The sequence below is a fragment of the Prinia subflava genome, chromosome 4 (assembly GCF_021018805.1).
Source record: "Prinia subflava isolate CZ2003 ecotype Zambia chromosome 4, Cam_Psub_1.2, whole genome shotgun sequence".
Classification (NCBI taxonomy): domain Eukaryota; kingdom Metazoa; phylum Chordata; class Aves; order Passeriformes; family Cisticolidae; genus Prinia; species Prinia subflava.
Window position 1 is genome coordinate 10485153 of NC_086250.1, and position 21714 is coordinate 10506866.

Sequence of the window (21714 nt, forward strand, 5' to 3'; positions counted from 1 at the left end):
CTCAGCTGGCTCCTGTTCCAGCACATTCCCTCTGTCAGTTCCAGGAAGGAGTAGGGAAAATGCACTAACCCAGCCTGTGCCTGTGACCAGCCCCTCGCCAACCTGACTGAAGCTGCCTGCTCAACAAGTGACAGTGGCCCCAGCAAACAAATTCCTCCTAGAAAAGAGATTAAATAAAAACCAGACACCAAAAGATTAGTTGGTCATCCCATTGCGAGACTTATTCTGTGTAAACACTGAATGGAAGTAACACTGAGTAGAAAGAGGTGAACACAAAAACTGAAGCTTTTACCATTAGCTTCAGTGCCTGAAATTCCCCTCAGCCCAACCCACCCAACAGAACACACAAACTCTTATTTCATAGAAAAGGCTCAGCTTCGAGATAAATTCCAATGGTGATTTTCTATTGTTAACACTCTAAGCCTGGAAAATCATCAAATGCCAGTGGCAATCAAGGACTGTGCAAAAGAAAGTCTTTTGGAGAAGGCAAAGAATCTCGAGCCATGAGGAAGGCCTCATGTTTTCCCTGCTTAATAAAGTAGTTAGTGGTATATTTCCTTTCTCAAAAGAACATTTGTGGATTATAGCAAACAACAGATCCATATGGCAAAAGTGTGAAACACCTACACATTTTCAAGTGACCTAGAGAATACACATGCATCGTTTTTAGTGGGATTGTCTTACAAACAGCTAGAGAGAGAACACATCAGCTGTGTGAAGAATGCATGAAGTACATAGCATAAGGCACAATGGGGCATGCAGAGGGCGTGTTTATTGTAACTTCTGCCTGAGGAGGTTAAAGGATGCAGAGACCTCAGCAGCTTCCAGGATCACTCAACATTCTTGTACTTTGTGAAGAGGTTGTACAGAACCCTGAGGGTAGACTTCAGGTCCAAGTTGACAACATCTGTGGGAGAAAAGGAGATGAGACATCCTTAATTTGCATTTTGTTTCCCCTCCTTTGTCCTGACAGGAACAGAAGACCCCACATCTGAGCTGATGGAATTGTGAATAAAAAACAAAAATTCACAGAGTTCTGATCTCCCCAAGCTTTTTAAGTGTCCTGCATGATGTGCTTCAAAGCAGCTTTACAATCATACAACCACAGCTAACTTCTCTCTGGGAAACAGAAGGTAATTCCCTTCCTCAGCTTAAACTGCCTACAGAGAAAGCTGCTTCTGTCAGAGACCCAGGATAAAGGCCTTGGGAAATGTTCCTGCTGACTTCCCTGGCCACAGAAGCAGTGAACAAGCAGTCACACACATCCCGAGGTACTGAACCACATCCACAGCTCTGCAGTGATACAGTCCATGAATTAACAAAGCCTGAATCCTCAGCAGTCTCAAAGCTTTTTATTATTTAATAACCCTCCTTTACCACGCTAGGCCAGGGAACAGGTCTGGAACAGCTCTCAAGAAAAAGCTTTCCTGTTAACACCTCTCCACCTCTACTACAACAAAATGCCAAGAATGCAGGGATTCTGGGGGGAGGCACAGCACAGAGCAGGCTGGAGTGGCAGAAAAAGTTTGGATATAACATGTAACAAATGAGTAGGAAGAAGCAAAAAAAAGACAGTGAGCAATATATACAGAAGCAGAAGTGAGGAAGAACAGATAATTACAACATCATCAAAACTCCTGGGAAGACATCAAACTGTTCACAGACCAAGTACAATTAATATTATATCCAAGGGAAATCTTCTCTGTCTGCTTTGAAGAATCACTGCCAGGACCTCTCCACCCTTCTTTCCCACCCCACACTTCATCTGGTACATTCAGTAATCTCTCAAACATTCTTTCTATCCTTTTTTCTTATATTATTTTACATACTTCATTTATGATTTTCAGTTCCTATTTGCAAAATAATCTTCTCCTGCCCCAAAGAAAGATCCTAATTGCTGTGAAGTCATGCACCCTGAAAAAAGAAATCTCCTATCTGGATAACTGCAATATGAAATTTCTAATTTTTCCAGGTATCATAGAATGTTGATACCCAAATTAAAACAAGCCAACCCAAATTAAAACACAAGCTTAGCATTGAATGTTTTCTGATTTTTTTTCTTTTATCCATCTTCCAGTGGTGGAAATTCCATCTCCATTCCTCCACAATGCAGACCAATAACCACTGTTGCAAAAGTCACACTGTCATTCCAGTTTGCCATTTTCCCAACTTTCAGACCTAGTTCTGTCTTTGCTGCAATAAAGAGTTCAAAGGGTGCAATGCATCCTCCCTGTGTGGGTGACTGCAATGTTCCTTACTGATCAGTGCCTAACAGGTATTTCCAAGAATAAGCATATTTTCAGCCTCCTTTTTCTTACAATAAGATAAAACATGTGCAGCCATAACATTACCAACAAGAACTAATAAAATGTTAACTGAAAGTGGCCATACACTCTAAAAGTACTTTAAAATATTCCATTAATTTAAAATTTTCACAGTCCATAACAACCTCATTAGAGGATGCTAAATTAATTCACAACAACGTAGTTCTGCTGCAATAACTCAGCACAAGGTTCTGCTGCTGGCCCAATCCACTGAATTTGGCTGGAAGAACAGAGAAGAGGAGATGACCTGTATGGTCTTATTTTTGTTTACACCTGTACACAGACACATGACAAGATTTAACAAGATCTATTGCTTGCAAGCATTGCAGAAAGCATGGGATATAGGGATAATAATGATGTTCTGCTCTAGACAACATTTTTCCTTAAATCCTACAATGAATTAAACTGGTTGGACACCCAGGCCCACCAGGCTTTGAGATCCTGTGGGCAGTTTTGAGAACCTCACATCAGAAAAGACATGGAGGGGCTGGAGCGTGTCCAGGGAAGGGAACGGAGCTGGGGAAGGGGCTGGAGCACCAGGAGGGGCTGAGGGAGCTGTGGGGGCTCAGCCTGGAGAAAAGGAGGCTCAGGGGGGACCTTGTGGCTCTGCACAGCTCCTGACAGGAGGGGACAGCTGGGGGGTCGGGCTCTGTTCCCAGGGAACAGGGACAGGATGAAAGGGAACGGCCTCAAGTTGTACCAGGGCAGGTTTTCCCAGCTGGGTATAGAGAAAAACTCTTCAGCAAAAGGGCTGTCAAGCAAAACAGGCTGCCCAGGGAAGAGGTGCAGTCCCCATCCCTGGAGGAATTTAGAATGTGCAGATGTGGCACTTGGGGATGTGGCTTAGTGGTGAACACAGTGGTCAATGGCTGAACTCAATGATCTCAGAGGTCTTTTCCGAGAGGTCTTTTAATCCTATGATTCAAATCCAAGAGGTATTTATTACCCAATTCATTCTAAAGGGCCTGGATTCACCTGAGAGGTCTCCCAGCCTATTGATGAGCAAACAATGGATCAGAGTATGGCATTAATGGAGCATAACTACACACAGATTTTTGTTGCAGAGCTTCAGATTCTCTGCCAAAATGAATGATTGTTCTGTGGAACACATACTGCAATACATGCCTGGCAAGATCTAAATGACACTACGGTGACAAGCCATCCCCAGGATGTCACTGTCCTCTCCAAGGGAGCAGTTTTTCAAGTTTCAGGCACATCAACCACACCAGCACACTCACTCCAACAGCTGGGAAATGCTGCTGGCAGTGGCCACACACAGAGAGGAGGAAGGCAAACACACCAGACATGGTACATCCTGCAGCAGCAAAAAGCAAAAAAAGGATGAGCTAATTTGGCTCTCCAGCTTATGTTAATAATTAAATTATTCATCAGTAGAACACTTAAAAGCATATTTTGGTGCTTACTGAATCTACACAAGCAAGATCTGCTATGGTCTTTTACCACTCATGATAGTGTTAGGATGTCAGAAAGCTTTATGGGAAGGTAGCCTCTTCTCGTTTTCATCATTTTCAGCATTCTTCAGGAGCAGTCCTCATCCCCCAGTTTACAACAGTGTTGACAGCACACACATGTCATTTAATACTGTCTTCTGCCTTGTTCCCCCCTCTATAACCACCTCCACTGTTTGTTAATCTATTTACTATCACCACTTTGTCTCATTTTAAGTAAGACCAAATGCTTCAGGGGAGGGTCCTCATTTTCCTTTGTTCTGCAGAAGCTTGTAACACATACATAGTCTGTAATACGAGGAATAAAAGCTGCTCATTTAGCAGTCATAAAGTTTTAATTCCTCTTTTTATCCCTAGTGGAAGGAACAATGCAGACCTCATCAATAATTAATGGTAAAGTTCAGAGACTTAAAGGGAGAACTTGGGGTTTACACATTTTAGTTCTGACTTCCACATCCATATAAATAAAAAGATCTTTTGCTACTCTTTCTCCTAAAACCAAAAAAATCCCTAAAGCCTTCCAGTCCTCTGTCACTGAAATCCAGTCTGGATCACAGGAGTCCAGACTAGCACCAGCTGTAAGAATTACAAGAATTAGACCATGAAAAGCTTTCTGCTTGGATTGTTACTGAAAACACCAGCTGAATTTATAATGTAGCACTGAACAGCTCTTGAATGACTCACTAAAGCTGCACTTGGACACCTCAGTGAATCTGCTCCAGACAAGAAGCATGGGCAGGATAAGCTCCAGGCACAGACAATGAATCCTTTGGAAAACTCTCAAGGGGCCCATTCACAGCTCCACTCTGTGGTACTACTGCTACTTTGAATGGAGTTCCACTCGAAATACACCTGCTCTGATGACTTTATACACAGTTTAAAGCCACTGTGGCACATCCATACCTTCAGGGCGAGCTTTTGGCTTCTTCAGGCCTCCGTCTTGCATCAGCTCAAAAGCAAAAGAAACATTGTGCACCTGAAAGAGGTAAAGGGTTTGGAATCTCAGAGTTATACAGGCACCAAAAATCTTTAATCAAAATTTTTAGATGCTTTATTCTCTCTGTGCTTGATAATTCTATTTAAATCAGTATTAAACATTTACACGTTTAAGCATAGCAGAACCATGAAGTGCTTGGTGACAGAAGTTCCTGGCCAGGCTCTGCACAGAACCTGCAAAACAAGCTAAGCCCACCTGCACATAAAGAGCTTCTGAACAAGCCCCCACAGATCACACAAGGAGCACAAATTCAGAAGAAAGAAAATGGACAGAAAGGGAAAGCGAAAGAAAGCAGGTGTCTTCATCTAATTTCTCCATTGAGGAACAAAAATTGCAATTTAAAGAGGTCTGCATAGCAGATTTCTTATCCATGCTTACTGAAATTTAGGCAAGGTAATCAGCATTATGAATTCCATGCAGTTTTATTACTGCACATGGCAGTTCTGGAAATACATTGCTTATTACTCAGGATTTTAATTATCTCCTTTACCTGCTGCAGTTCCTCCTCATTCATTGTGACAAAACCAATCACTTTCAACATGGTATTTTTTTTCACCCCAAAACACAGAGCCTACCTCTCTGTTCTCAATTTACAAATCCCCATTCCTCAAAGCTGAGTCTCCACCCAAAACCACTCCATGACTTCAGGAATACTGGGTAATCTTTATGAGTTTCAACCATTAATAATAAAATTGCAACCGAACAGATGCTGGCTGCAACTCAGCACCCTGCATTTCCACGAGGGCAAAAACTGAAGATAATGGGATAAAGAAGCAAGAGAAAGCTATAAAGGATGTGTGAGATGCAATAGAGAACCATCCCTCGCAGAGATGTAGCTTTGCTGAGGGGCTGAGAGCAACAATCCACATACAAGCTGTCAGGAAAACTCCATTTTAAACAGCACTCCCAAAGCATTCCATCTTTTAACTTTAGCCAGTGTTCACACTCCTGACCTAGCCCCTCTCCTGCTGCAGCTCAGCCAGCACAAACCCTGTCCTCTGCAGAATAAAAAGCAGGGGACACATGCAGGACTGCAGCAGGACCAGGCTCAGGGTGTGCTGATAAACTGAGGCCAAACACACACAGATGCATGGGCAGGTCTGGGAACAGCTGCAGACAGAGGCAAACTTCTGGTTGTGACATTAAAACACAGCCTCAACACTTTTCTCATTGCGAACACAAGGAGGGGTGCAGGGCAGTGGAGCAAGTGTGGGGCTGAGAGCAAGAGACCTACACACCAGAACACTTCAGGCAGTGCCACAATCTGAAAAATTACTCTGGTTATGCAGAGTACTCTGCAGTACAGAGCTGTGTTTATTCATCCAGGATATTCATGAGCTTTATATGTTATCTGATGCCAGGAACAGAACACCTCTCTTCCTTAACTGTGGCGAATTTACCCATTCATTTCACCATTTTTAGTGCTTTTAACCATCAAAGGCCACAGCCCCTTAGCTAGATCTCCTAAGAGAATATAGCAGGTTCTGTTTCACCTGGCACAAAGAGAAAGGATAAAACAATTGGAAAAAAACACATGATAACAATGCAGAACAAACATTGCCTGGAGTTTCTACCCACCTTTTGATCAAAACTTTCAGGTGTTAAGTAGAAGTTGTGAAGTGGAACAAAATAGTCCTCAAGGAGACCCATGAGCAAAACCAAGTAAACACCATCTGCAAACTAAAGAGAAATGTGAGGAGAAAGCATCTGCTTGTAAATCAGCATTCATAAACAAGAACAAAGGATGCTTGGCCCAAATAATGTATTTTGATTATTTTTTTTCTTTGCTTGCATAGAAGTGTGAGATGGTTCAGGAGTCTGTTCTTGCTTTCCTCATGTTCATTTAATTTGCTTGAGGAATCCTGCCAGCTTCACAGCAGTAGTTAAAAAAAAACCCCAAACTTCCTGAGAAACCTGTTTGCACATTATCTACCCCCAGTCCTACTGCTGCAGTATTGGTCATTTCAACCACAACCCCTCCTAAGCTGTGTATTAGACATGAGAATCTTTGCACTTAATCAAAACTCAAAATTAAGTCTCCCCTGTCACATGTAGGAAGTTGAGTTTCACAAAAGAATTTTTCCCCTGAGTCCAACTAGATTGTTTGTGGTTTTAGCAAACACTAAATAAAATCACACATATTTTCAGCCACTCTTTTCAGTGTTCCTTCCAGACCAGATGGCCACTGACTGGCTAAGGGGGATAATGCTATGCAGTCCTAAGACTTCCCACTTGTGATCCTGATATAGCACACGTGACATCCTCTATAAATAAATTCTTGGGTATCTCTAAGGCATGAAGCCACCATTTCTTGTGACAGATCAGATCCAGACACCCAATTATTTCAGCAAAGCTATAAAATAGCAATGAATAAATGACTGGTATTATACCAAGCCAGGCTCAAATGAATTACCCACGCTCCTGGTATGATTCTCTGGATGCTGTGCTTATCTTTTTGCCAAGACAATAAGATTACAGCTCAGTAAACTCTGCAAACAAGACCTGATTGTGCTTGACCAAGCCTACATCTGAAAATTCTACATTTACACAGATTACATCCAAGGAGACAAAGCCTCCTACCTGGGTTTCCAACTCCGTTACTTCCAAATTCAGTTTGTTCAAGTGTTTGTTCACAAAGGTGATCAGAGACTATTAAAAAAAAACCAACAGCAGAAACAGTGATGTCAGACACTACACTCCATGCTGATGTGAAAGGGTTAACATAACCTTTAAAGACATTTTTAAAAACCCAACATGCCTGTTTGCTGCCTGCTTTTGCACACATAAGCACATAGAAGTGCCAGTTTTGCTGCACCAGAGGCCAGCACTCAGCAGATGGTGCTCTTACATGCAGCCTTCCAGCACATCAAGCAAACTTTGGTGTCCTGGGAAAACGCTGTGATGACATTGGTGTCTGAAGATGAAGTGAGCAGTAGGTGTATTTACTGTCCCCACTAATTTTTTCAAGTTCTTGAAGGTGTCAGCAGCACAGGGTTGTGCACACAGCTCTGTTCCTGGAGGGATGTGTGCAGTCAGCACACAGATTACAGCCAGGATGTAGCCCAGCTCTGGGATTTCTATTCCAGATGCAAATCCTGCCATTAAAAACCAGACCTTGGATTAAAGCACAGAGATCTGTCAGCTCACTTACACCACTTCCAGAAGGGACACAGAGCAGAGTGTCAGCACTTTCATTGTGTGGAAAGAGTTAAGTTAGCTCTTTACTCACTTAAAAACACTTTTCTAGAAGACATTTCAGGCTGGAAAGATAAAAGTCTTCCTGAGACTTCAAAGCATTGTTTTAAAAGCACACATCCTTTATTTCACACAAAGGGAAGGGACAATTTACAACACTGATCTTCACATACTGCTCTCCTAATAAGCAGCTTAACAGCCAAGCTGGAACTATCTGATGGAACTACATGGAGCCTCTTCTATGTTCCCCAAAGCAGCAAGAGCTGGAGGAGAGAGATAAACAGCTGCATTACCCCTCTGCTCTGACACAAAACCATGTCAAAAATACGTGTTGTGCAATGATGCTCAGCCTTAGAGGACAAACCAAGGGACCACAGGAATAAGTGCTGAGCACCAGGACAAAAGCAGCTCTTTTGTAAAAGCTTTATATTCAGCAACTTCTTTATGGGTGAATCACATTTTGGGGTGCTGTGGAAAGCATCACCTGGCTTTGAAACAGTGATCCTTGGGCATAAACACCCTTTTCACTACTTCAGATTCCCCTTCTGTTATTTGCTGGATGTTTCTGAATATGTTTCCAAAAGCAGAGGATAAAATGCAACGTGGAAAATAAAGCTAGAGTTTTCCTTTTTACCTTTTTGACTACACTGAGCTTGTCGGGTGCGTGATCGAAAAGTGTGTCAAAGGCATCGCGCTCTGGTTTGGGGGGAAAAGTTAAAATCAGAACACTTCCAACAGCACAAGTGTGGGGCAGGTTTCCTGCCCAAAGCTTAAAGGTTTTTCTCCTTGGAAAGTCACATAACAGAGACCCAAGCTAAAAGTCAGCACCCTGTTTGGGTGTCTGGTTACATGCCCGAGCAAACTGGGAATTTTGGAGGCAACTGAATGTAAACACATTCACTAATTTCCCTTTTCTGCCACTCAAAATTGGTACACAAAATATGTGGGTGAAAGAAAAATCAAAATGAAACACAAATTCTGACTATACCCCAATCCTAGCTTAAATAGCTATGGTTTCACCCACATTCAGCATCAAATTCAGACATTAATTTGGTTAATTTAAAATTGCTGGTACTACCCCTGACATCAGTAAAGCTTAGAAAGGAGCTCAAGTGAGTTCTGATTCAGCAGTGTATGAAGAGCAAAGCCTACAGACAGTATAAAGATTTAAATTGTTTCTACCTTCAAAGCACTGTCTATCAATAGCTACTCCAATCTGTTTTCAACATAGTTTTAAACAGCTTTTCCATGATCAAATACTTTTTATTTATAGAGCACATTTTAATAGTTTTCTACTGTCAAATAAACAAACATATTCATTATCTAAATTCCTTTGGTATCTGAAGATACATTATTTAGCCCCTATAGCTCCCTGAAATTACTTATTTTCTAGTGCCTTATTAATATTTAAAGAAAATACATTGCAAGAGGAGAAATGATAGTTTTGACATATTATAATGGGCAAATAAAGAAAATAAATTACTTTTTTTCATCTTTTACAGGAGCATACATCTTTAAAATGAGAAATGACTTAATGTCACAAAAAAAAATAAATGTGAAAAGGGAAATCTCTTGACAGCAACATGAAAAGAAATGGGTGTTGTTTAGAAGATGAGACAAACAGTTAGTAAGGCCTAAACTTCAAAGTCCAGCAAATACAGAGGAGATAAGATTCTCCTTGCAAAGGAATTAGATCTGGTTCTACCCATTACCTTCCACATCTGCAAGGAGTAACTAAACCTGCCCCCACAACACATTCCAACCTTGTGGAATTGCTCAACCCATTGTCTTGATCTGCTGAAAGGAAAAATTAGCAAATTTCTGTGCCTGACACAAATCAAACAAAACCAAAAAAAATCAGAGTCAACTTTCTTACTTACCAAATCTTCCCATCATCATCCTGCAAGTCAGAGAATTCAAAAACATTAAGTTAGTTCATGAACAAGCAGTTTGGGAAGACAAGAGAAGGGCCCTAAAAGGGGTTTTCCTTCAATATACAGAGGAACAACAACTTGTGCAAACTCAGGGGGCTGAGCACATCACAGACCAGAGCTGCAGGAATGCCTCCAGCAGAGCACCAGAGATGTCAGAGAAATCCATTTGAATTTAATGGAAATGCTTCATTACATTCTACACACAATTATGACTTCTCATCCGTACCTTTTCTGATGAAGGGTGAATGACTAAATGTGCTTGAGTGTGCATTTCCACAAATACAATCTAAACCACACAGCTTACAGGAAGCAAAGCCACCTATCTCAGTTTAACCTGTAAATAAAGCTGCCCCATATGAAATACATCATAGCCAGTGACATCACCAGACACATGCAGATGTTTATCAGCTGAGAATCAGGCCCTGATTAGCACAGAGGGATTTGAAAGTATTCAGTGAATGCTGCATTCTGCTGTTCACTGCATTTTCCATAGGTGTACTTGTACCTGGATATGCAACACGTTAAGCAGTAACCTCTTAATGATGTAATTACTGTGTAATATTAATTAGCTCTATAAAATACATGCATAAACACACATGCAAATCTGCAAATGTCTTTCTTGCTAAAAAAATGTCCAAGGCCCATGTGCAGATCACATCTTGCAAACCACATCTGGAGGAGAGCACAAGCTCACTGCACTGTTCAAGGGCACAGGAGAGAGGGGAGGAATTTTGGCCCACAAAACTGAGCCAGAGCTCTGATCCTCCAAAAGCCACTGTGAGATCTTTAACGTCCACACAGAGACACTATGATCTCATTTCTGAGCACTTCCATCTGAAAGATCTTCCCCACTAAGCACCACGTGGTGCTTCATTTATCTTCAAAGCCACGGGAAGCTGAGCCAGCTCTGCAGGGAGCCAAAACCCTGAGATAAACTGAGGGGGGCTCATGTAAGCCCCTCTTAGAAAAGCTGCCCTCAGGCCACGTGAAGGAAAACCTCAGCTTTCAGCTGAAGCCAAAATGCCTGTCTAACCTTCTCCTTATAAAAAGGACTGTAAAAACGTAACACAAAGTAAGCTGGTACAAAACTGGAGAGGAAAGAGGTTTGTTTATTTATTTCTACTGGGCTCTTTTCTCCTTACTGCTTTAATTGTATCACTTCAGTTTAGAGAGTTAATGTCGAAGAATTGCCTTTTGTCAAACTAATTCTTCCCCAAAATATCTACATTAGTCCTTCACTTAATAGGCAAAGCAGATATATATAGAGCTACATCCCGTAGGCAAGGGGGAAAAAGGGCTCACAAAGTCACTTTCAGTCAAAAGCTTCTAAGACACAACAATTTCCAGAGGACACTTCTCCCTTGCAGCACATTTTCAAAGACCAGGTCATTTCCATGTAGTTCAAAAAGCACCACATGAAGGGATTTCATTAATTTAGCAAGGATGGGAGAAAGATTAAGCTTCTCTCTCATCCTTAGAAATGGTCCCACTCCCTGCACCGAAGCGTTTTGTGCTTACTCTGTTGTGGTGGTCAGCTCCTCTGAAACATGAGTGGTCTGAAGGAGGCCTTCACGTTTCTGGAAAGGAAGATGGAATTAGAAGGAAGGAGCAGCTCATCAGGGGCTCATTCAGCCTCTTTGAGAGCTCCAGAGGACAGAACTGGATGAATTCACCAAGTTTGACAGTGGCAGAGGTGAAACTAGCCGATACAGGAGGATTCATCCCAGAACAGTGGCATTGCCCAGGCTGACAGCCAAAGGATGTTTGGGAAATGTATATTTGTACCTATATTTGCAGCTAACTGCCTCACTAACAATCCTCCTCCTCAGACCACAGTTGACATCGTGCCTGGAACACAATTCAGAGTTTGTCACCCACATCTTAGATCCCTGCAGGGCAGGGTCATGTCACGATGACAACCAGCAGTTTGCCACATCTGGCAGTCTGACTCTTCTGGGGTAGAAATTCCATGGATGAGTGTTCCCAGGCTGGGCTCCAAGGGCTGGCACAGCTCTCCCAGAGCAGGCATGGCACTGGGGCCACTGCCACACCCCTGACAGGGACACATCCTCCAAGGAAACACAGGAGCACGGACAGTTCAGCTAATGATTTCACAGTGAACAGTACTTCCCTGACACCAGGTTGTCTCTCCTTGGCATGGTTTTCTGCATGAATAAGGAGTATCTACCCAAGAGAAATAGCAGGTGGTGAGACAGTTTCAAAATACCTCAGAGGGTGGAAGTGCTTTCATCTGAGTGAAAAACTTGCTTAGCATCTCCATGGGTTCCTTTCAAAACTGTGCCTGAATGGAGGAATTTCTACCCTCTCTTCTTTGTGCTCAAAAAGCTGACAGAAAGAGCTCAAATCTCAGCAGCCATCTAGGAACCAGCTCTGTCAGAATGACTTAGGGGAGGGCTAATAAAGCTTTCCAGCAGCTCAGGTAACCAGGGAAACAACCCCCTGGGCACAGGCTCTGTACACCTTTACCATCTCTATCCAAATGAACCTCAAGCAAGAACTTCTTAGGGAGAACAGCTTTGAGGAGAAACACATCCTTCCCCAGAAGCAGTCTGAGAAATGAGAATTGAAATCTAAAAACCAGCAGGAGGAACTGCTGCCCCTCCACTCCCTGCTGAAGAAATGAAGGCAGGCAGAGCTGCTGGAGGGGAGGGAGCCTGGCTGGAGCCTGGGAGCTGTTCCAGCTCCATGCTTGACAGGCCCTGGGCTTTGTGCTGCCAGGCTGGCCAGGTCTTCCCAGCCCTCACTTCCCTATCACACTCCTATCTCACCCTGCTCCCCTGAGGGAGCCCTGGGAACAGTGCCAGGAGGTTTGGGGGAAAAGCCAGCATGACAGCATGGGTGGAAAAATGAGGAGGCATCTCACAGACCAGTATTTTCCTGCACACAAAACAATGCTGTCATTATTCCATCCCATCACGTCTCTGCTTTATTAACACAGGGCTCAGAACCTTCCAGGTACTCTGAACCCCAGGCAGAATGTTGTAACCTGTGAGCAAAAGCTCAATAAGTGATGAGTAATGCCTCCAAGTGCCTGACAAGAAAAAGGAATGGATTCCAACAGTGGGTCCCCAGCCCGAGGCAAAGCAAGCTCTGCTCCCCCTCCCAGGCAGCTGAGCAGGCTGCTCTCACAGCAGACCTAGGCCTCCTACCTTGAAATCCAAAAGCAAATATCATTCCTTGACAAAAATGTTGATTCCTTCCACCACTGGCACCAGACACATTTATTCTTTGTCTTGCCTTGACTCTGACCTTTCTGTCTGCAACTCAAGACTAAAAGGGAATTACTGTAAAAACACCCCAGATCTCCCAGCAGCCACAAGGTGGGACATGCTGCAATTTTAAGAAAGAGGCTGAGGAAAGCTAAGCATAAAAGATGACAATTCCTGAGCCTTGCAAAAATAACCAACACAGTCCTTAAGGACAACTTTCACACTTAATTCTGAGAGCTTTCTTGTTTTCCTGAATTAGGGTATTCCTTCACCATGCATGCTTACATTTCGAATGGCAGGCAGCAGAGTCAGCTGGAAAATCTCAGTATTTTCATTTCTCACTGGAAGCACCACCAAAACCAACAAATTTTCTCTCCTCCCTGCCCTCACTGAGGAGGGCTGGAATGACAGGCACGTGTTGAGTGACACCAGCATTAAAGCATGTATCAGCCCCAGCTCTGAGCTCAGCACTTAGAGCAGCTGCTCACAGGATTTTAACTAGAAGGTTCACCCAAACCCTTGCTCTGCCAGGACTCCTCTTGAATAACTTGGGCATACATTGCCACGGTTACCCAATTTCCTATTTCACACAAAGAGAGCATCAAGAAAACTAATTCTGGAGGTTGATTTCAAAAAGGCTTCCAAGTTACTTCCAAGCAGCTCTTTCAGGAACTTGGCTCTTGAGAGGGGCTACGTCATGGAGGCCATTATGAAATAATAAAAACAAACGTGTTTTTCTGCTGGGTTGGTCTTGTAGTTGTTCCACGTAATATGGGAAGACAGATAGCTAAAAGCTCTTCCTGCCAAGGAAGGTAAAGCAGAAAGTCATCTCCAAAATGCTTGTGGATTTCTGAGCAAATTAACAGAGCAGGACCAAAAAAGGATAGTGCACTGTTTGACAGACCCAGATTGAGCTACAGATATTTCTCTGACTCTAAATCAATGATTTTTAATTTTTAAAAAAGTGCAGCACCTTAAAGTCTAAGTCTGTCACCTGAAGATGCTAAAGGAAGAGAAGAATTAAATGGAAGGGCAGAATCACCATGGAACTGTGGAGATCTGGATAAATACCTTCCATATAGCAGTGCTGTCATAATATTATCTCACTTTATGGATCAGGACCGTGAAAGTAAAAGAAAAAAGAGCTCACAGACCTTACACAAGCTCATAAGGTGTTCTGCATTGCTCTGGGATGGGCTGTGGAAATGCACACATCTTGGCTGAGCAGTAACTTGCTAAAGCACTTTATTTTCATGTGTAAGCACAGTCCTCAGGGATCTGCACAGTGTTAGGACAGCTCAACAAGTGGATAAAGGCAATCAAAGTCACCCATGAAAATGAGATTATGCTAGCTTTGAAAAGTTCAGTGTGGGTCTGTTCCTGCACCATACTCCCACAACACCTGGCATGGTTTTCTTGCTGCAGGGTCAGTTCTGAGAGACTGCACAGAATCCACTTAAATTTTTTATTTACCCCCTCAAATGTATATCCAAGCAAAAAGAGGCATTTAAATGAAAACCTCTCAGTTAACACCTTTGGTTAACTATGATCCAGTTTGACAGAACCCTGTTCATTACTGGGATATGTAACAAGAGATCACTTAAAAATGTTAATAGTGACAATAATCTTCTTAATGGTAGTTTTCTTATCTGGATTGAGAACAATATTCACCATTCTGTTTGTCATTAGTATAACAAAGGCTAAACAAAGTCCATTTAAAGAGATCTGTGTTACTGAACCAGCATGTATCTTTAGACTAGATTATGGATGCTGAACTACAAAAATTCAGTTTACCAAACTATAAGGCAAAAGTTCTTTTTCCAGAACAAACATGCTCTGTTTCATACTACCCCTCACTTTCCATTTAAATAAACAAAGCTGAAGAGTTGCAAGCTTTTCCTAGCAGTGGATTAGGGGCTGAGAGAAGCCTCCTCTTGCACAGAGCCAGCTGGGGCCATGCCAGGACTCCAGGCTCTAGATGCAAGAAAAAGAGCCTCCAGGATTTGACTCAACTCCCATTATACCTGACACCTTCAGGGGACCTGACTCCTTTGGGGACACAGGTGTTGCTCTCTCTCCTGCCCAGTTTCTTGCAGCCTTTATGTCCTCCTGTCCTAGTCTCAAGATCCAAGAACTCTGGTGAACCAGATGGTGTCTCCTCTATATCCCTCCAACAGGAAAGGAAGTGAAAATCTTCTCCACAGCCTTCCCTCTGCTGTAGAGGTGCATGGTTCTGAAATTTGAACTAAGAACAAGGAAAGGGAGGCTTTACCTCTCCACCTAATATTTTTTTTTCCTGCCTTAGCAGTTACAGAAGACAGTTCACTGTACTGGGCAAAAGGAGGTTTTTAGCATCAGGGTGTGAGAGAGCTGCTGACCAGCTTATATTTACATATTCCTCCTTATCTTTCCAAGACAGACAAAAGAAATTTAAAAATAAATCAGTCTCCTATTTACATTCATATTACTTCATAACTCACTGTTCTTAAATTCTGACTTTAGTTCTGTAAGAACTAAAGCAGCTCAGAATCACCTCCTGTAGATAATACACACATTTCTTGTGAACCAGGGAGCATCCATCAATTTCTCATTTACATCACACCCTGCACATCTAGAGCATCCAGGGCAGGCAACCTGGAAAACACCATTACTTAAACATAAAGCAAAATGAAACTCATCCAATCAACCATCTTGTAGGGGGATCCAGGTTTGCAAAACAGGGTGTGGGATTGCTTTATCTTCTTGATTCTTGAAAGGAAACTCACAGCTGGAAAGTAAATGGCACTTGCAGAGTGCCAGCAAACAAGCAGGCACAGCAGGAGCAGAGTGCCAGCTGGAACACATCAGCCTGGGGTTCAGCAGCTGGGAGAAAACTGGGTTTCCATGGGAAGCTTTCATTGGGATAGAAGGCAAGGAAAAAGAAGTACAGATGCTTGAAAGTAGAGTCTTTGTCAAGGGAAAGGAAATGGCTGACACCGAGCAGAGAAAGGAATAACCAGAGCAGTATCTAGGGCAGGGGGAAAGCAGTGAGGGCTCCTTAGGTCAGATCTCTTCCCCATATCTAAGGAAAGCTAACAAAAACACAAGACTGTGAAAGAAATTATGAAAATCCACCAGGCCTGCCAAGGAAAACAACAATGTCTAAGTCTGCACATGAAGTCACTGGGGAAAAACAACCATGCTAACAGGCACTCCAGACTAGGCAGATTTTATGTGCTGAAACTCCTTCCTGTCCTGTTGAGGTTTCAATGGCCTCTCTGCAAAAAATGCATGGCAAAAAAAAAAAACAACCAAAAACCTGTACTGGAGACAGAAATTACAGAAATTACAAGCTCCTTATACAAAATCCCATTGCATACTTTGAGCTTGCTATTACAACAGCAAGGGGTGGCTCCAAACCTACTAAAGATCTGCTGTTCCTGGGGTCTCATTTAAGCACCTGCAATCCAAAATTGCATTCCTGGGTCTGGGACTCGCCAAGCAGCTGGGACACACATTTTGTGAAGGGCAGGAGGTGGGAGGCAGTGGGTGGGAGCAGGGCAGCTCTGCAGAAGCCCCTCCAGGGTTGGTACTCACCCTCACAACCACCACCTGCACGGACACGTGCTCTGGCAGCCGGATGGGAGCTCGGAAATGCATGGCCAGAGCCACCAGAAGGTGCAGGATGGAAATCAAGTTCTTGCCGTGGATGGCTGCAGGGAACAAGGGAACAAGCGAGTGAAAGGATGCTGAGGTGTTATTTTAAATGAACAGCTCTGGGGGAATGAGGCAGTGAAAAATGCTTTTGGTCAAGAGAGTCTTTTTAGCCTTCTTCCTCTCTTTCCTGAATTACAGGCCTACAATGTAACTTCACAGGTAGCAAAGCCTAGATTCAGCCCTTCCTTTAAGCCTAACCTACAAGTCCAAACCCTCTCTGATCACAGACAGGCAGACCCAACCATTTGCTTCTCACTGCATTGGAGGATATTGGGGAATAGACTCTTATCAGACTTCCTAAGTGATAACACACACACACTGAGACAGAAAACATCATAAGAGTCCTTACAGTCAACATTCCACTTGATTGTCCAGCCATGGGGTCGGAGTAAATCATGGACAGCTTCCAAGACTGTCTGCAGCTTCTGCTTCTGACCAATTTCAGATTGCGTCACCTCTGCCACATTCAGTTTACGGTCAGCCAGCTTCTCTGCATTTGAAAAACAAGCAAAATCAATAAATAAAAAGCATAGACAAAACCAGATTAAACTGTGTGGAGGTAACAAGCACAGACCACTGTCTACTAGATGAGTCCACTAGAACTTTTCTAAGAGAATTATTTTCCTTGGAAGGAAAAATAGCTGGAAGTAAAGCTTTCACCAAAGTTTGTCAGTTCCAATAAAAATGTGACAAAAGTGGGAAAGTTTGGCTGAACATGCTCAGCAATCGAGTGTCAAAATATGTAACAACTTTCAGTAGACATCAAGCTAGCAGCAATATTAATTATATCTCCCAATTTCTTTCACTGCAGAAAAGCATTTGGCACAACACACCCTTCACTGCACAAGGAATCTGTACAAGTGTAAAGGACACTTTAAAGTTAGTTTAGGATAATAAATGGGAAATATTTTGTGTGAACATTTACTTCAGCTTGATAAGCTTTATTTCAGGTTAGCTGTAGGGATGAATTTGAGCCAAAGCACATTTTCCATCCTCAGATCCTCAAGATTCATATAACCCAGGATTAGCTCAGTGGAACTAATTTAGAAAGTAAGTTGGTACAATCTTGTCATGCTGTTGACATTGTTCACATCACAGTCGATTACTTCCAAAATGAAATAATGCAGGAAAATGTGTAAAATTCCATTAGCAATATTTCAGTTCTATTTATGTAATATAATTATTTGTAGCCAAAGTTGTAGACAACTCATTCTTCTCTTCCTCTGTGTTATGGCCCTTGCAAAAAGACAAGAGCTAAGATCTCTAAAAAAAGCAAAAGCAGGGAGCTGAGGAAGGTGGGGGAGAGTCCTCCAGCCACCAGAGCAATGGGAACAGCTGATCTCTGTTCTGTCTCCATACTCATGAACATTGTGGCCAAACTCACTGTGCTGATCTGTCCAGGGGCTCAGGACAGGTTGGCCACATTCCAATTATATAGTATTGCACTCTTTAAAACATAAAACATGCTTCACCAAGCTGCTTTCACAAAATGAAATTCTAAAGAATCTGAAGATTCTTCCAGAAATGTTTCAGAGTTGTCAAAAATTCCTCTTATTCCAATAATGTATATATTTCTGCTTTCAAGTTCAAGAGTATGCTTCTTCTGGATATTTTATCTAGCTGAAGATATAGATATATATAGATAGATATATAGATATATAGATACAGATATATTTTTAACTGGCAGCAGTACAAAAGTATTCTAGTAACCCAAAGAGAAAAGACTTGCAGGTTATCAACTCACAAATACTTTGAACATCTTGACTGTTTCTAGCAATCTCAAGAAGAGAATTTTTATCCATATTATTTTATCAAGATTATCAAAACAAGCAAATTAATTTTTCAGTCACATGTTAGGGCTCCTGCCTATTTTCAGCCAGCAAACCAATTTATGTCCTTTCACACCAACACCCTGTGTACCAGGCCATTTGGATTGCACAGCTTCTGCTTGGCACCATAAACACAAACATCTTCACTCCTTCTCTACCCTACATTTCACTGTCTGGACTACAGCTAGTCCATGAAACAGATACCCAGGAATCATCTGGATTTCCTCCCCTCCCAGCAGACAGCCTGAGGAGAACAGATGGAGAAGCTGAGGCAGCTTTCAGTGAAATCACCCATCTCCCTGAGATGCTGAGTTACTGCACAGTCTGCAGCTTTGGAAAAGGTTAATTTGGGGCCCTCCCAGTCCTTGGGGTCACCTCCTCCTTTGTGGACTCACCCAGCAGCTTTTGCAGCACCTGCCCATCGTAAAGGTCCTCTTCAAGCTGCTTGACAATGATTCTCTCCTCCACCAGCACATCATTAATCCAGTCAATTAGAACCTGCAGGCACAGAAAAAGGAGGCAACTGTCTAAAACCAGCTGAAATATGTTCCTTTCATTCAAGGCAGTATTCAGGACCACAAAATAGGTGAACTGCAAGCATATTTATGTATTTCCAATTTGCAGAGATAAGACCTGAATTTAAAAAAAATTAAAAATAGAATAAAAGCATCTCATTGTCCCCTATTGTTTTTAATTCAGGAATTGACAACACGACAAGGCATTTTATCCTCAGCTATTGCAGAATACAGAAGTCCAGAATTAAGATCTTGGTTAAATGGATCTGATAACAGTTTTACAATTTTAACAGTTCCCATATGCTGACTGCCATAACTACAAAAATCATTCAGTCACCTGTAAAACACAAATGAGCATAAAGAATCTTTAAAAAGAAAAGGAGCTAAGTTTCCTAGGTGCCAAAGACAACTATTTCAAATTAGTTACAGGAAAAAAGGCTTTGAAGTTTGTTTGAAGGTGGTAGCATTCTCCTCCAATTTATTATTTGGAAATTTAAATTATTTTCACAAAAATAACACAGATCTGTGGGAAGAGACACAATGTTAATTCCTGCTACTTCCTTGGTTCTATAAGAGAAGAATATTGCCAATCACAGACATGACAATTTCATTGACTAGAGCCACCTAAAAACAATAAGCTTCATTTAAAGGTCCTGTAATCCTTAATTTGCGTCATATGGAGTTGCAGATTTTTTAAATTCACTTTCTGATTAGACCCCATATTTCTGCCTCTTCTTGGCAGTTCTGATGGCTAAGAAAGTTCTGGGGTTTTAATATACAAGAGATCATGAAACAAAAGCAAATAAACAAAATACATGCAGGTTTCCAGTGGAAAACACCCACCTTGGGAATCCTAGGGAATTTAAGCACTTGAATATGTTGCTCATGAGGACATTTAAGCTTTTCCACCTGGCTACTGATGTTCATTGAACCTAAAAACCTCAGATAAATTTGGCTAGGCTTAGTGACTGTGGAAAAGTTTACAGTCCAAACATGAAATGCTTCATGCACCTCTAATCCATATCTTTAGTACTTCCAAAGCAGGCTGAGAATACACAGGGCTGAAAGTCAGCTCTAAAAATAGGGACAGGATGTAAGTGGAAGGTTTTAGCTGAGTGATGTGGCAAGTGCTCAATCCATGGAAGCAAGGATCAGCATCAGTGCTCACCTATGTAAATCACCTTTGCCCTCTAAGCTGCCCAGAGGGATTAAAACCTCAACAACAAAAATGACTCTTCCAAAGACCTGCCTTTGAAAAGAAAGGTTTTCTGATAAGTTATTCACTATACAATATCAGCAACTCGTGCCAGAAGTGGTCTTCTCTCACACAGGTACAGGAAGAGGGGAGATGCTTGAGGACACATGGATACACCAGGATGAGCTCTGAAGCAGCAGCAGCATCACCCCATTGCTCCCCTGGGACAAGTCAGCACAGGATTAGCACAGCTGGAAGCCAATGAGAAGCACAATACTATCTTTCACCTCAAAAACTTCACCAGTTATACAGAAAAGTCAGTCCTAGATAACAAGACACCATCCAGAAAGAGATTTTTCAAAGGTGACTGCCTAATTATACGAGCTTGAAACACATAGACATCCATTAAAAAAAAAAATCAACTGAAGAAATCAAAATTATAAAAGGTTTAGGTCTTCTGTGAGATTTACAGAACAGACTTTCAAAAATTCTCTGAAGCTCAGCAGAAGATATTTAATAATCAGATCCCATTACAGTCCCTATTAAGAAGAGGTTGGATTTCAAGAAGTCCCCAAAAGCTTTGTTAAAGGAAGACTGAGGATTCTAAACTATTTGAAATCATTAATAAACATTTTGTTTGTCCTGTGCTGAATGGTATTGAAGCCTGAATCTAGAAAATGTCAAGGAATTAAAAATAAAAGAATAAAATCTAAGATCCAACATCCCATTTCCAAGAGTGCAAGATACACAGGAATCACAGTACAGGGTCTCAAGGAAGGAAAATATTTACACTATGTGCTTAATATACTTAATATATACTTAATATACTTAATTATGTGCTAATTAAATGTTTCACAAAGATTCAGCACCGAAAAGCTTTAGGTAAAAAAAATACAAAAAAAGATACATATGAAACATGTCTAGCCATAATTATTTTATTATTTTAATAGTTTAGTACTCAAATCAAAGAAAAATATCCCAAAGAACATTCTAACTTCTCTACTATTCAGACTATAACTCCAGCTCCACTAGAAAAAATGAATTTGCGAAGGAAAAATAAATCCAGGTGATTTTCTTCAACAGCTGTTGAAGACTGGAAAGTACTGTAAGGAAAAAAATCCCAAGCCTTTCTTAATTTCTTGATTACGTCTTAATTAGAAATTTGGAAAAGATTTTCAGCAGAGACTTTTTTTTTTAATTTTTACAGAGGAAACAGCAGGTAGCTTAATGAAACGAGGAACTTGCAGAAATGTTTCTGAGTCTGCTCACTGAAAGTCAGCTCTCCCCAGTTCTTTGTGATTTCTCCTTCACAAAAATGCAGAAGCACAAA

The 21714-nt window shown here is 41.8% G+C and overlaps 1 protein-coding gene across 1 annotated transcript in view; it reads right to left on the reverse strand.

The window, feature by feature from the left end:
- Window positions 1–752: 752 nt before the first annotated feature.
- Window positions 753–21714, reverse strand: part of PARVB (parvin beta) — a 45967-nt gene continuing 25005 nt past the window's right edge. The window contains exons 4-13 of the mRNA XM_063395406.1: window positions 19070–19172; window positions 17195–17335; window positions 16726–16841; window positions 11438–11496; window positions 9866–9885; window positions 8620–8681; window positions 7371–7439; window positions 6369–6470; window positions 4697–4769; window positions 753–907 (exon numbers count right to left, since the gene is read on the reverse strand). Coding sequence (XP_063251476.1) covers window positions 831–907; window positions 4697–4769; window positions 6369–6470; window positions 7371–7439; window positions 8620–8681; window positions 9866–9885; window positions 11438–11496; window positions 16726–16841; window positions 17195–17335; window positions 19070–19172 — 822 coding nt within the window. The 3' untranslated portion in view covers window positions 753–830. The remainder of the gene's footprint in view (window positions 908–4696; window positions 4770–6368; window positions 6471–7370; window positions 7440–8619; window positions 8682–9865; window positions 9886–11437; window positions 11497–16725; window positions 16842–17194; window positions 17336–19069; window positions 19173–21714) is intronic.